The sequence below is a fragment of the Penicillium macrosclerotiorum genome (genome assembly GCF_028827735.1).
Source record: "Penicillium macrosclerotiorum strain IBT 26536 chromosome Unknown utg000011l_segment0_segment0, whole genome shotgun sequence".
NCBI classification, from domain to species: Eukaryota; Fungi; Ascomycota; class Eurotiomycetes; order Eurotiales; family Aspergillaceae; genus Penicillium; species Penicillium macrosclerotiorum.
In genome coordinates this window covers 1,000,378-1,015,634 of record NW_026643090.1, presented here as the reverse complement: position 1 = coordinate 1,015,634, position 15,257 = coordinate 1,000,378, and the positions used below count along the sequence as shown (strand labels likewise).

Here is a 15,257-nt window from a genome sequence, read left to right as displayed (position 1 = left end):
CTGTCTTGCTCTCCAGGTCTATGTCGGAGTGGTGGGTTCTTGTGACGTCCATGATAGCCTATAGATCATCCGCGTCGATCAGAAAGCGAAGGCTAGACACGCTCGGTGTGGGGGGTGTTCAACTGGCAATCGGGGCAAGTGCGAAAGAAGACCAGGCCCGCGCCAAAGTCAAGCGTCGGCTCAGGATAACGATCCGCAGCGGGTTCAGTCCACTCCAGTCCATTCGCTGTCACGGACGTTGGGGCATGGTAGGCCCTCGAATATGGATGATCAGGGAGTTCCCTTTCCCCCCCTCCCAAATGCCACTCCAAACGGACACAGGGAATGAACATTTGGGCATTCCTCGAGACAGAAAAAAACACTAGGCTTGCAATGAGTGGACTAAACAGCGGAGTTACCTTACTATCTGACTAGTTCCCGGGGGAGCGAGGTTATTTCAACGCCGCTCATGTCGCCTCGGCTCCGAAATCCAGTTGCGTCGAGTAGACGGATTGGGAGCGTGGCCGGGTTGAGCCCGAGGTCTCAGAGGCCAGAAGCCAGACTAATCATTTCAGACATAGAGGCTGATTGACCAAGTCCCGATTTATCCTGCTTGCTTGTGTTGGCCAGTTCGTGCCCGGCTTGCGAACCTGATCTTGATCGTTCTCTATAACAGCCGCTTAGCCATGGCCGGGCTTCCTACCGTGCCTTCCTTCTGCGTGTCTGGGCCGGACCCCCATTGGTCGCTTGAACGCCCGCAGAATCCCCTCTTCTGGTCAGGGAAGAAGGGTGACCATGAGTAGCCGCCGCAGGTTCCCCGTTCGTAGATTGCGAACTGGGCGGGCGGCATTGCCTCGTTCTTGCTTTGTATTGCGTGGCGGGAAGACGCCAGATTGGACAGGGGAGGGGATGCCGGGATCTAGTCTACTCCGATCATTGGACCCCCGAGGGATCTACCGTGCATGACTACTAGGTATTAGGGCCGAGAGGATGACTTTAAGCCCTGAGGATACGAAAAGATCGATTTGCCCTCAAGTAAAGAGAAGAGAAGAAGTTTGTGGTAGAAAGCGAGGCCTCGTAGAATAAACGGTTTTATGTAAGGCTTACATTGTCGATTTCCTCTCTTCCCGGAGACTGTGAGACTATGAGATTATAGAGGTATGGGCTGGTGTGATGATCTTCCTATGCTAACTCGAATCTCTGATCAGATCGGGAGGGGATTCTACTTCTGTGGATTCTCTTAGATCCCTGGTCACGCAAGACACCATTGTAGACGGGAAAAAAAAGAGCGAGAGATATTAAAAAAATAAAAATAAAAAAAATAGGGGAAGGGTATTGGTGTCTCCAAGATGGACTGAAGGCTTAGTGTTCTCTCATCTTTCGTCGAAACACGGCATAAGAACATGGAAATGGATCCAACTCGCATCTTCAAGTCGGCTGAGAAGGTCTCTGTCAATTGCTTGAGAGGATGACACCCAGTCTTGGGGGATGCGAGACTGAGTGTCATCGATTGATTGACCTCTATCTCCCTTTTGGATCAGACAAGCCCCTGATACCGGGAGGCGCCAGCCGTGGTCCCGGGAGATCGCATCTCCCCGCGACCAGCACCCGGTGGAGGTCGCCGAGGAAAGTGGAGAACCCAGCGTGGTTCAGCCTGAATCTCAAGGCTGGCCGGCTTCGAAGGTCCTTCGAGGGGTTGGGGCACATCGTCAGCCTGCGACGCATTCTACAAGAGCCAATGGCCTCAGGCACGGTGCGCCAGCACCTACGGAGCCCAAAGAACGGGTAGGCCAAACAGCGGGTAGGCAGGATGGACTCGGACGCCGGAAATTCGGACGTCGGCGCGGGAAAGCAGGCCAAGACTCGCGGTCAAATCCCGAAGTCTGGGGAAGCTGCAGGTTTGCGGCTCGGCCCTACGATGGCATGATCGTAGACTGGGGGCGGAGGACGAGCAGATGGCGACAGGAGGATCCGAGCATCCGTCTGAGCAGCGCATGAGGAGAAGCCGAGCGAGAGAGCCAGAGCCAGACGCAGAAGCAAACCCCGTTGCGGGCGTTGAGGGCGATAAGATGGCCAGCGAGTTGGAGTGGGGATCGGCCACTCGCGGGCATCGGAGCTGCCCGATACGCATTCTCACCATCAGCCCATGCACCTCTTAAATACGCGCGCGCACAATTGAACACTCTTCGCCTCGAATTCTACTCCTTCCAGCTTCAGACCCGACTTCCCTTTATCTTTCCCTCTCATCTTCTCATTCTTTCTCGCCATCATGAGCGCTCTGGCTGCTGCCCGCTACGGCAAGGACAATGTCCGCGTCTACAAGGTCCACCGCGATGAGAAGACCGGTGTCCAGACGGTTGTCGAAATGACCGTCTGTGTTCTGCTCGAGGGTGATATCGAGACCTCGTAAGTGCCTCTTGCTTCATGCTTCATGTCTTGTACCTCATTCCCCCGGCTCCCCCTTCCGTCCCCGCGGTCTCGTCCTCTCTGCGATCGCTCTTATCGGCCGGCCGCTGGCGAATCGCAGTCACGCCAAAAAAAAAAGAAATCCCCCCCCAAGGGACCACCCCCCCATACTCAAGAGATTATACTAATTTCGCATGAAATCAGCTACACCAAGGCCGACAACAGCGTCGTTGTCGCGACTGACTCGATCAAGAACACCATCTACATCACCGCCAAGCAACAGCCCGTCACTCCCCCGGAGCTCTTCGGCTCCATCCTGGGCACCCACTTCGTTGAGAAGTACGCGCACATCCACGCCGCCCATGTGAACATCATCACCCACCGGTGGGTGCGCATGAACATCGATGGCAAGCCCCACCCCCACTCGTTCATCAAGGACAGCCCCGAGACCCGCAACGTCCAGGTCGACGTGGTCGAGGGCAAGGGCATCGACATCAACTCCTCCATCAACGGCCTGACCGTCCTGAAAAGCACCGGCTCCCAGTTCTGGGGCTTCGTTCGCGACGAGTTCACTACCCTCAAGGAGACCTGGGACCGCATCCTCAGCACCGACGTTGCCGCTAACTGGCAGTGGCGCCGCTTCAGCAGCCTCCCCGAGGTCAAGGCTAACGCCCACAACTTCAACGAGGCCTGGGAGACTGCCCGGGCCACCACCCTCAAGACCTTTGCCGAGGACAACAGCGCTAGTGTCCAGGCCACCATGTACAAGATGGGCGAGCTGATCTTGGCCGCCGTGCCCCTGCTCGAAACCGTTGAGTACGCCCTGCCCAATAACCACTACTTTGAAATTGGTATGTTTTCTATCCCCACCTCCCTCCCCTCGCTGTCACTGTGCTCATCCCCCCCACCCCCGCTAACACATCATGATATAGATCTCAGCTGGCACAAGGGCCTCCAGAACACCGGCAAGAATGCCGAGGTGTACGCGCCCCAGTCCAACCCCAACGGCCTCATCAAGTGCACGGTGGGCCGTGCTGGCCAGAAGGCCAAGCTGTAGAATTTACTTTAGCGCGGCGACGACGTCCGATTCCGAAATTTCTAGCATGGTGTTTTTCCTGTACATATATCTTTATATACCTCTGGACGTATCAAGCCTCGAAGCGTCGTCCCAATATCATCTCGGAATACAATTCCTTTTTGAATTTGGCCCCCCTTCCCCCCTGGGGGACGGATTTGCTATCTAGAAGTACATGTACATGTCAAGAGGAGACGGGGAGAAGAAGATAAAAAATAACAAGAGCACTGGGGATGCAACAGGGGAGATGGGGTAGATAGTGAGGGCTGGAAAAAAAAGGTAAGTGGTAGTGTAATATCAGCACAGAAGAATCAGAAAACAACAGGACATTTCCCAGAAATTGGACTCCACACCCATGCGCTTGCGGTTTTAGTTCATCACGCAGAAATAAGAAAAGGAAAGAAAGAGAAAGATAGATTACACGGGCAACCCCGGCCAAGATTCCGGGCGAGAGCGAACCTGAAACCAAAGGGCGGTCTATGCCGATGGCTTGTCCGCCTGGAAGGCGTCTTGCACTTCCGGCTGGTTCAGGATAGATTGATTGCCAAACTTAACGATGTTCTCCTTGTAGGGATGCGCCAGGCCCTCAAATGCTGTTAAATGTCATGTTAGAAGCTCGTCCTAGATCGTATGATCATATTCTCTCGCGGACAACCACTTACTCTTTAGCCGGGCTAAACGCGGCTCCTGGAGACGGTTCTTGGGCAGCATGCCCTTCACGGCGCGGCGCAAGACCTCACCACCCCCCATTTGGCGAACATCTGGTCCATCGTCATGCTCTTCAGGCTACCGGGACGGGTGTTGTGGGTGTAGTACATCTTCTGGAATCGCTTCTTGCCGGTCGTACGCAGGTCGTGGCAGCCGGCAACCACCACGTAGTCGCCGCAGTCGGTCGACGGATCATAGATCGGCTTGTGCTTGCCCATCAAAACGAGGGCAATCGAGGAGGCCAGTCGGCCGAGGGAGCGAGGATCGGAGCCGGCGTCGACATAATGCCAGGCGCGAGAGTAGGCAAGACGGGTCTAGACAAGAGCAAAAGCGAGAGAAAAACATTAGATACTGGAGCTCCTCGGCCATTGGGCGGGGGAATGCTGCTCATGCTCGCATCTCAAGATCGAGCTTACCTTTCCGACCGTCTGCGACATCGTGTCAAATGGGTATCGCCGGAGGAGAGGGGGTGGATAAAAGCGTTGATTCCAAACACGCGGACCGCAAAGACCTGCTTCCCCCGAACTCTGCGTCTGTCCCCCCCGACTCCGCTGACCGCCGACACCACGTGATCAAGCCCTAAGCCGGTGACTGTACTAACCCTCTTTAGGTTAGCGTACACTAAGCGAAACCCGCACGGAAGGGCAATTCAGGCGAATCGCTGCAGTGTGGGAATTCGCGGTCGACTCTTTTCCATCTCTCACGACAACACACTCCCTCCCCTATCGACACCGACAAGGGCCATTTCACCCACCATGGCTTCCGTCCCGAGTGTGCAATGCTTCGGCAAGAAGAAGACGGGTGAGTTTGTTGCGCTTTCCGCGAGTTCGTGCGTGGTCTGTTCTTTTTTTGCTGATGATTGATTTCAATAGCCACCGCTGTCGCCCACTGCAAGGTATGAGGACGAACTCCGATCACACCCCTCCCCGCTATCGAATCATTGCGTGCGAAAAGAAGAGTATAGAGGAATCGCTTTGTGCCAGCACATTGCCGATGTCAGGAAGAGGAGGGATATTCAATGGATTTTAAGATGAATGTTTTTTGGGGGGAAGGGCGATATTTTCGAACAAAACCGCACAGACGGCGCAATGATGAGGGGGGAAAATTCAACGTTACTTGGAGAACAGCATGCTGAGACTTTTTCGATTTTACAGCAAGGCAAGGGCCTCGTCAAGGTCAACGGCCAGCCCCTCTCTCTGGTCCAGCCTGAGATCCTGCGCTTCAAGGTACGCAACACTTCCTTCTCCGCTCAAGCCCATGAAATACCTGCCGCGACATCGAATGGGGAAGTCTCGACTTCGAGGACGAACCACTCGACAATTTCGCAGGCCAGGCCCAATACCGGAGCTCGCACTCGTCTATGGAAAATGGTTTTTTTTTTCTGACATGGATTTTTCCGCCCACGTATAGGTCTACGAGCCCCTCCTGATCGTCGGCGCTGACAAGTTCGCCGGTGTCGACATCCGTGTCCGTGTCACCGGTGGTGGTCACACCTCCCAGGTCTACGCCATCCGTCAGGCCATCGCCAAGTCCATCGTCGCCTATTACCAGAAGTACGTCGATGAGCACTCCAAGAACCAGCTCAAGCAGGCTCTTGTCCAGTACGACCGCACCCTGCTCGTTGCCGACAACCGTCGTGCTGAGCCCAAGAAGTTCGGTGGTCGCGGTGCCCGTGCCCGCTACCAGAAGTCTTACCGTTAAATTCCTCCTCTCTGTCATATTGTGTTTATGCGGCGAAAGGAATACAAAACGGTGCTGTATGGAAACGGAAATGGAAAAAATGGTCTTTGCATGGATCTTATCACGACTTGTTTTCTTCCATTGACTTCTGCGTGGAACTGGGTTTCTTTAGGAGGATGGTGGTTGTTGGCATGAGCGGTTGGAAATTGGTGGTTTTGAGCCCCGACAAATCGCTTGTGGAGGCTGGTTCCGGTTCTCGTTCCCGGTTGCCGGGACTGGCTTTTTGATGTGGTGGAAGAGGATGGATATCCTATGTCTTTTTTTTCGACTGGCGCTGTTCTTCACGGCTGGAAAATATACCTAGCATAGGCCAGGGAAAAATCTGCCTCAAATAACACCGGGTTCTTACTTGTTCACGAAATTGCTTGCTATGCTTCTCAAGGTCATACCTTCGAGTCTAGATTCGTCGTAGTCTGGATTCGACGTAGACTTTAGATGTTTTCCTAAATGCGGTAGCAGTGATAAAATACCTACCGACCCCTTGTAGAAGAAGGCTAAACCATGCGACAGTACATGACTCTTGGCTGGTATACACGGCAAGACCGGCTCGCTCATTGCCCTCCACTACGACTATACGTTCTATTCTAAATGCTCGTTCTTGGCATCAATTTTTCCGTCTCGGTCATAAACAAAGGCGGGTAGTTTGGTGGACTGCCAGTGGAGATGTCGATCGCCAAGTTATATCTATGCTTAGGCCAATTCGGTCCCGTGCGATGCGTATCTTTACGTCCTGGACGAAGCTTCCACCCATCTTTTGCGAACATCAACTATCCTTGACTTTGTATTCGGTCGATTGTCTTCTTTAGCCTGCTCTCGGCCCTTTTATGAATGTTGCGCAGGCAAACCATGTTCAGATATGAGATTATCTGCAAACTGCATGAATATGTCCAGTCTATCTGCAATGTAGCTAATTGTAAATGCCGATGATACCCCGATGCAAACCGCCACCCTTTTGAATCCGAACGCCAGAAGAGAAATAAAGAAAGAGAATACTCAGATCAAGATCTGTCGAAAGGAGAGTGATGCAAGTAGATACAAGACAAGAAATGATCGATTCGGGAAACCATAACCCCCCCCCCCCCATCCCCAAGCACCGTCCTTTTTCCCCGGAAGAAGTTCACTCCTCGTCATCCTCGCTGCTGCCAAGAACGAACTCACTTCCGGACAAAAGCTCATACGGATTATAAACGGCTCCTCGTTTCGCGGGAGGCACGCGGGCTGCGGCGTGAGGAACCCGCGGCGGCAGCGGGCCCGCGCACTCGTCCTTGTAGAACCCAACCCACATATCCTTGTAGAGCTTGCGCGACTTGAGGCACGTCCGCGCATAGAGGGCGCCGCCGACCGAGTTCGTTGAGATGTACGCGTTGCCGTCCTCGAACTTGACCGAGATCACGGTCAAGTTGTGGATGTGGGCGAGATCACGCCGTAGCACGGTCTCTGTGACATTGGGCCGGACGGCCAGGATGACGAGGTTTCGGCTCACGTCGCCGCTGTTGACCTGGGCGCGGACGTACTCGGGAGTCACGTAGGGCTGCGTAGCCCAGTCGAGCGAAGTCTAGATGTGGAAAACTTAGGTCAGGTTGCGGGTAGGATTTGATAGGAAACAGAGCAGATGAAGGCCACTGAAGTGACAGCAAAGAGAGTATAGGGGATGACAAAAGAGAAGAGTACAAAAGAGGAGAGTACTTCGGAACGTACGTGGTGTCCGCCAATGAAGAAGGGCTCTGCCTGAGCGTACTCGAGGAACGCGGCAGCATCTTCAGCCCGGGCGAAGGTCACATTTGCATGATTGATTCTACGGTGCATGTAGATCTGGAGAAGGGGTCCGCCCCGAATGACGGCCGCTACTGCAGCGTGGCCCACAGCGTCCTTCAGGCCCCGGGGGAACCTGATCACAATGCTGGTATTTTTATTTGAAGGCTCGGAGATCTCACCCCCGGCCGCCGACGCATTGTGAGCCCTGTGGGCAGGACTTTCTTGTTCAAGCTTCAGGAGGGTCTCCAGTTCCAAAGGAACTCCTCCGTCAGATTCATCGTCAACGCTTTCGGCTTGCTCAACTGAAGCTCTAGCGGTATCTAGAACTAGGAATCAGTTTTGCCTAATAAAGTCTGAAGAGGAATATCATTAAGGAGCTTCTGTTCGGAAGGTTGTCAAAACATTTCATGAAATGAAGTGAGACGGAATGGACTTACACCTTGTTCTCTGGACTGGCTTGGCTGCTCGGTTTTTAAAGCAGCACGTAGTCTCTCTGAAAACGCTGATTAGTGACAACGGTGCATGTCAATATGGAAAGTCATATATCTACCGAGCTCTGCGGATGCTTCCAGCTAAAAATGTTGTGATTGGAGTTCAGCAAGACGATCAAAATTAATGAGGCGGCCAGGTCAAACTCACGAGCTTCTCGTACTCATCTTTTGGGATCGAAACAACGTCAGACCTCAGTGTCCTAGAACTTTCTAGATCGGGCAGATTGTGGTGAGAGCCCTCCTCACGTATTGCTCTCTTCATACGCATGGCCATTTTGGAAAACAGAAGGATGAAGTGGTGTATGCGTGGCAAGAAAAGTAAAGGTGAAAGGCGATGTTGAGGTCCCTCACCCGATCCTGGAACTTCACATGAGATTACAAAGCGAGAGATGGGGGAGGAGGTTGAAATAAGCCTACCAGCAGACGAAGATGTTGACAAGGAGCGAAGGAGAAGGAGGGAGAAGCTCGGAACACAACTCACCGAAATATTCCACCAGGAAAAAGAAAGTGAGCCAGGGAAGGGAGCCTCTCATATTTTGATTCACATACGGAGATACAAGACTGACTCGAAATTTCACTTTAGATCTGATCTCACTATTTAAGCTGTACTGTTTAGAGTCTGCGAAAGTGCTGCCAAAAGTGAACTTAAGGTGTGAGCACCACCGATGTTGGCTTGATATACTGATTATTCTCAAAACTCGATATTTTTGTTATAGAGCCATAGGCAAAATCTTATAAAGCTTATTACATGAAGAAGACTGACTAGAGGTAGCAACTATAGAAGGGATTGTGGTCAGCCGTCTAAGTAGTCACATGCCTCAATGTACGTATTAATACACAGATGCGGCATCACTGGAGTTTATTTTATTACCGGCTTCGACTAGGCTCTATCAGGGGAAAAAGAAAAGAAAAAAAAGAAATATATTAACTACAGTATTTTTAAGATCATGTTTTTTGCTAAGATATTTTTTAGAGGGGGAGGAGGGGAAACAAGGAGGGATTGTGGGTTTGCTTTTTGCTTCTGCCAGCCAGGGACAGAAAGGGATAGAAATAAGGATGCCAAAAAGATGAAAAGAGCCGCAATATATGGGCATAAAGGCTTGTGGCTCTTATGCCTGCTTAGGGATAAAGCTTGAGATCATGAATAAGAAAGTGGTATGTCGAATAGCAAACAAGATTGAGAAACCCTGGTGTGAAGATAAGAAATATAAATATTCACCATAGTCCAAGACAGAATACTGATTTTTCAAACAAAAGCTTTAGTTCAAGTGCAAGACATATATTTGAGAAGAAATAAGCCTACCGTTATGAATTCAATCAAAACAGTGTCGCTGAGGTATAGATGTACAGAGAGTACCGGGACGGGAATCAGCAGTCAGGAGGTCTTTGAGATGTCAATGGTAATTACTATGAGGATAAAACAGAAGCGAATCTGTGGGCCTACTGGCATACCAAAAATGATCGGAGAAAAGGGGAGAACTTGGTCTGAAATCCTTTAGTCTCGATACACACGGGGCAAATATCCTTCAGGCTCTGAATAATTTATCAGCACAGTCGGCAGGTGACATGAAAACTCGCGAATACCGGGAGGAGGGTATCCTAAAATTTCATATTTTAGTCTGTAGCCTTTGAGATATCTTGTAATGACAGCAACTAGCAATTGGAACGGCCTCTGAAAGTCCCGGAAAAATCATTGACAGACGGACATGCCCAGCTTGATCAATCCTTCTTGTTGCAAATGTAGTCACATCTCCGTCGGCTATAAACAAGCTCGGCAGATGCAGATGACCACTTTATATTGGGCTACCAAACTGGTGATTACGTAGAGAAATAGTTTTAAAGAGCTTGACGAAGAGGATGGAATCCCAAGACTTCGACTTTTTTGTTCACATTCTTCCGGTCGAACAGGTTGACGAGCGAAGATAATCGATGTGCTTCCAACAGACTTCGGATTCCCAGATTGAATGAAAATTTTAAATAATCTGCGATAAATTTGCTCACCCGTCGATTAGCTAATTGCAAACACCTGAATCATTGATACTAAAGAGTATCGCGCGGTTCCAATGCGTGGCCCAATTGGGATTTACGGGTTAGGGCTGACAGTTTGAAGCCTGAGGCCACAAGGCTCTAACATCTTACCTAAACCACCTAACGCGTCCGATCGCGTCTCCGTCGCGCCTCGCTGCCAGGCGCGATCCCCCTTTGTTCTCCCTTTCCCCGCAACTGTTCTGCAACCGTGCTTTGAGTCCCATGTCATTGATGGGCATTTGTCCATAAACACCATAAGCTATGCCTTCTGCTCGCGACACATTGGCCGAGCTGAAGGCCCTCCGTGCCGCCGGCAAAAAACGTCTCTCAACCTACGAGATCGAGGAACAAGGCGATATTTACGACGAAGTCGACGATGAGGGATACAAAAAAGTCATTCGCAGTCGTCTTGATGAGGATGACTTTGTTATCGACGACAACGGTGCTGGATACGCCGATGATGGCCGAGAAGTCTGGAATGAACGTACCGTGGAATACGACAGCGACGACAGCGATGAATTGCCTGCGCGTGGCAAAGCTGCCAAAAGAAAACGCGAGGAGGAAAAACAACGGAAGGAGAAGATCAATAACGGTATTTCTAAGTATTTTAACAGCGGTAATGCCGCTGCGGCGGCCCCGAAGCCGAAAGTGAGTGTGGTGTGTTGAACCCGCGAGGAGACTATTGCTGATAACTTCTCAGCCTGTTGCAACTGCCGAAGATGACGCTTTCATGAAAGATCTCCTCGGCGAGGTTGACACCAACGTTGTGGCGAATCACATTCCTACCCAGAGCATTGTCAAGTCCGAGGCTCGACGGAAAGTTCGCGTCCTTTCGCCCCCATTATCGCAGAAACGACGCCGAGAGAAGACACAAATAAAGGATGAGAATGACATACCGAGCTCGCCGATGAAAGATCAAGTACCTCTTCCCTCCGACGATCTAGATGACGATCCACTTCCCCAGGTGGACGATGACGACGTACACATGAGCGATCCCATGCCGTCGTCTCCGATCAGCAAAGCGGTGGAGCGCAAGACCATAGTACCAATAATCAAGACCGAATACTCGGATGAAGAAGATATCGATATGATGGATGTTGCTGAAGCCACCGTCAGTTCCAACATCAAGACAGCCAATGTTAACATGACTGGCAGTCGCCCCCCTCCGAAGCTCAAGAAAGAGATCCTTCCAACACCTGCAAGCTCTTCCCCAGCCAAGGCTGCACCGGAGGTAATGGATGCTTCTTGGAATGATATTCAAAGCAAATTGAATGTACTCAGCAGCCCCGCACCGGAAATGCGTTCTTTCGGGAAACTGCGTGCCCAGGATGTCGTTGAGGAAGATGGCAGCCTCCGTATGTTCTGGCTGGACTACACCGAAGTCAATGGAAGTCTGTGTCTTTTTGGAAAAGTAAAGAACAAGCAGAATGGCTCATATGCCAGTGCCTTCGTCAAAGTCGACAACGTCCTGCGAAAACTTTACTTCCTCCCTCGCGAGAACCGTCACCAGCAAGGCAGAGAGACCGAAGAAGAGGTTGATATGGAGGATGTCTACCAGGAGGTGGATGGACTCATGTCTCGGATGCGGGTTGGCATGCACAAAATTAAGCCTTGCACCCGGAAGTATGCATTTGAGTTGCCCGGTGTTCCGAAAGAGGCGGAATATCTGAAGCTGCTTTATCCATATGACAAGCCTGCTTTGCCGATGGATATCAAGGGAGAGACTTACTCCCACGTGTTTGGTACAAACACATCCCTGTTCGAACAGTTTGTTCTGTGGAAAAACATCATGGGCCCTTGTTGGCTCAAGATCGACGAAGCCGACTTCTCTGCTGTCAACAACGCATCCTGGTGCAAGTTTGAATGCCAAGCCTCCAAACCAGCTCTCATTACCCCGGTGCCAGACTCGGAGAACTTGGATACGCCACCATTGACCCTCATGAGCCTTTCCTTCCGAACCCAGTTGAATGTCAAGGACAACAAGCAAGAAATTCTCGTGGCTAGTGCTCGAGTCTATGAAAATGTTTCTCTGACGGACACAACCCCTCCGGAGAAGCTCCCCTGTAAAACCTTCACTGTCATGCGTCCAGCTGGCTCCTCATACCCAATGCATTTTGAGGCCGAAGCTCGGAAGCAAAGAGGCATGGTCATGCTGGAGAAAAGCGAGCAATTCTTGCTTAGCAAGTTTTTGGCCTTGTTTGAGAAGATGGACCCCGATGTGATCATGGGTCACCATCTCCAAGATGTCGACCTGGGCATTCTTCTCAGTCGCATGCGAGAAAAGAAAACCCCGGGATGGCATCGCATTGGTCGTCTCCGACGTGGTGAGTGGCCGAAGCTCGGTAAAGGAGGCAGTTTTTTCGCCGAAAGACAACTTATTGCCGGACGATTGCTGTGTGATATTGGTAACGACATGGGCAAGGTATGCTGTGAAAGCTTTCTCAAGGTGTGGAGCAATAAGTTGCTAACTCGAGCGAATAGTCTTTGATGATGAAATGTCAATCGTGGAGTTTGACCGAAATGTGCCAACTTTATCTCGGTGAAGGTAACGCCCGGCAGGATTTGGACGTCGAGGCAGCCTTGAAGACCTGGGCCACAACCAAGGAAGGTCTCATGAATTTTGTTAGTCACTGCGACACGGATACCTATTTCATCGCCGCATTAGTGCTGCGCCTACAGATGTTGCCGCTCACCAAAGTGCTCACCAACATTGCTGGTAACTCCTGGGCACGTACCCTCAGCGGAACTCGTGCAGAGCGCAACGAGTATATTCTGCTTCACGAGTTCCACAGAAACAAGTACATCTGTCCCGATAAGTACTCCTCGCGCATGCAAAAGGCGGAGGAGAAGATGCATGATGGAGATGATGATGATACAGCCGACAAGAAGAAGAAGGATAAGTATAAGGGTGGTCTCGTCTTCGAGCCTGAGAAAGGTCTGTATGACAGATTCATCCTTGTCATGGACTTCAATAGTCTGTATCCTAGTATTATCCAGGAGTACAATATTTGTTTCACAACAGTTAACCGACAATCAACGGTGAGTGTTCTTTGCCAATCTGGGAAGCCATAGAAGCTATTCTGACGTCTGATGACATAGTCTGAGAATGAAAACGAAGAAAAAGTACCCGAAATTCCTTCCTCGGACCAAGAGCAAGGTGTTCTTCCCCGGCTTATTGCGACCTTGGTCGGTCGTCGACGAGAGGTCAAGAAGTTGATGAAGGATAAGCGGGCTACCCCTGAGCAGCTTGCTCTATGGGACACAAAGCAACTTGCGTTTAAGCTTACTGCCAACTCAATGTACGGATGTTTAGGATACACCCAAAGTCGCTTCTACGCTCGTCCTCTTGCCATGCTCACAACCTTCAAAGGACGTGAGATCCTTAGGAGCACCAAGGATTTGGCAGAGAGCAAGCAGCTGCGCGTCATCTACGGTGATACTGATTCCGTCATGATCAACACCAACATGGATACCATGAGCGAAGCGCTCAAGGTTGGAGAAGAATTCAAGAAGTCAGTCAACGAACGGTATCGGCTCTTGGAGATTGATATCGATAATGTTTTCCGCCGGCTTCTGTTGCATGCGAAGAAGAAGTATGCCGCCGTGAATCTGACCGAGGTTGACGGCAAGTATGTTGAGAAGCTGGAAGTCAAGGGTTTGGACATGAAGCGTCGTGAATATTGTGCGCTCTCAAAAGAAGTCTCACAAAGACTTCTAAATGAGATTCTTTCCGGTGAAGACCAGGAAGTCGTCCTCAACAAAGTCCACGACTACCTACAAGAGCTGGCAGAGAAAATGAAGGACTTTTCGATCCCTGTCCAAAAATATGTGATCTACACGGTATGTGGAGTTTTTTTAATCTAGTATTGGCGCTCATCACACTAATTCGAAATTCAACAGAAACTGTCCAAGAGACCAGAAGAATACCCCAACAAGGAGAGCATGCCCCCGGCACAAGTCGCCCTACGGGACATTGCCCGTGGCAAGAATGTGCGACCAAATGACGTGATCTCATATATTGTGACAAGTGGGGATGCGGAGACTTCATCTTTACCCCCTGCCAAACGATCCTATAGTCCGCAAGATGTGCTCAAACCCTCCTCGGGTCTCAAGCCGGACGTAGAGTTTTACCTCCTGAAGCAGATTTTCCCTCCGATTGAGCGTCTATGTGCCCCGATTCCTGGTACCGATGCCGTTCGTCTCGCTGAATGTCTGGGGCTTGATGTTCGCAAGTATCAGATTAATACTTCCAGCTCGAGCAACCAGCAAAACGCAGAGATCTTCCCCTTAGAGTCTCAAATTCCAGACTCTGTTCGCTTTTCGAACTCTGCTCGGCTGGCCTTGAAATGCCGGTTTTGCAAAGAGCAATCGGTGTTTGAAGGTCTGATTAACTCGTCTCAAATGTGCACTGCGCATGGTATCGTTTGCCCGAATGAGAGCTGCCAAAAACCATTCTCGGTCATCACCATTATCGCACAGCTTGAAAACCAGATCCGTGAACAAACTGCTCGTTACTATGAGGGCTGGCTTGTTTGTGACGATTCAGCTTGCGGCAACCGTACACGCCAAATCAGCGTCTATGGTCACCGCTGTCTGGGACCACGAGGCCGTGCTGAGGGTTGTCTGGGCCGAATGTCCTACGAGTACACCGAGAAACAGATGTACAACCAGCTTCTATACTTCGCTGGCCTCTGGGATGTTGATAAGGCTAAGGCTGCCGCAAGCAAAGAGATGGGCGAGAAGAAAGACAGCATTTCTGCTCTCGCCGAGTTCAATCGGACGCGCTTTGGTACCATCAAAGCGGTGGTAGATAGTTATTTGAAGAAGTGTGGTCGACAGTGGGTGGAAATGGACACGCTCTTCCGCTTCATGTTCCAACAATAGCCCTGGTGGGCGCACGACTTGGGTTGGGGAGTTTCTTTTTGGGAGTTTGTAAATAGGGATTCCTGGGATGGGTTCACGAGAAATCAACTTGCATCATGTCATCATAATATGTTTTCATGGTGACTCATTGAATGACTTTGAGGTTACCTCCAATTTATCATAAATGAGTTCTCAAGTATATGAAATCACGT

The 15,257-nt window shown here is 50.8% G+C and overlaps 5 protein-coding genes across 5 annotated transcripts; 3 read left to right on the top strand and 2 right to left on the bottom strand.

The window, feature by feature from the left end:
- Positions 1-2,248: 2,248 nt before the first annotated feature.
- Positions 2,249-3,442, top strand: N7462_011326 (urate oxidase; the record flags this gene model as incomplete). Its single annotated transcript, XM_057083040.1, has 2 exons — positions 2,249-2,385; positions 2,590-3,442. 2 exons carry the CDS (start codon positions 2,249-2,251, stop codon positions 3,440-3,442), a joined length of 990 nt encoding a protein of 329 aa, XP_056928395.1.
- Positions 3,443-3,937: 495 nt separating this feature from the next.
- On the bottom strand, positions 3,938-4,605 carry N7462_011325 (mitochondrial 54S ribosomal protein uL13m; the record flags this gene model as incomplete). The annotated part of the gene is made up of 4 exons (XM_057083039.1): positions 3,938-4,053; positions 4,123-4,147; positions 4,201-4,482; positions 4,585-4,605. 4 exons carry the CDS (start codon positions 4,603-4,605, stop codon positions 3,938-3,940), a joined length of 444 nt encoding a protein of 147 aa, XP_056928394.1.
- Positions 4,606-4,613: 8 nt separating this feature from the next.
- N7462_011324 (40S ribosomal uS9 domain-containing protein) lies at positions 4,614-5,869 on the top strand (the record flags this gene model as incomplete). The annotated part of the gene is made up of 5 exons (XM_057083038.1): positions 4,614-4,699; positions 4,779-4,969; positions 5,041-5,063; positions 5,323-5,394; positions 5,579-5,869. 5 exons carry the CDS (start codon positions 4,614-4,616, stop codon positions 5,867-5,869), a joined length of 663 nt encoding a protein of 220 aa, XP_056928393.1.
- Positions 5,870-7,025: 1,156 nt separating this feature from the next.
- On the bottom strand, positions 7,026-7,714 carry N7462_011323 (uncharacterized protein; the record flags this gene model as incomplete). The annotated part of the gene is made up of 2 exons (XM_057083037.1): positions 7,026-7,463; positions 7,607-7,714. 2 exons carry the CDS (start codon positions 7,712-7,714, stop codon positions 7,026-7,028), a joined length of 546 nt encoding a protein of 181 aa, XP_056928392.1.
- A 2,729-nt stretch (positions 7,715-10,443) lies between these two features.
- N7462_011322 (DNA-directed DNA polymerase alpha catalytic subunit POL1) lies at positions 10,444-15,066 on the top strand (the record flags this gene model as incomplete). The annotated part of the gene is made up of 5 exons (XM_057083036.1): positions 10,444-10,830; positions 10,883-12,604; positions 12,664-13,221; positions 13,282-14,022; positions 14,083-15,066. 5 exons carry the CDS (start codon positions 10,444-10,446, stop codon positions 15,064-15,066), a joined length of 4,392 nt encoding a protein of 1,463 aa, XP_056928391.1.
- Positions 15,067-15,257: the final 191 nt, after the last annotated feature.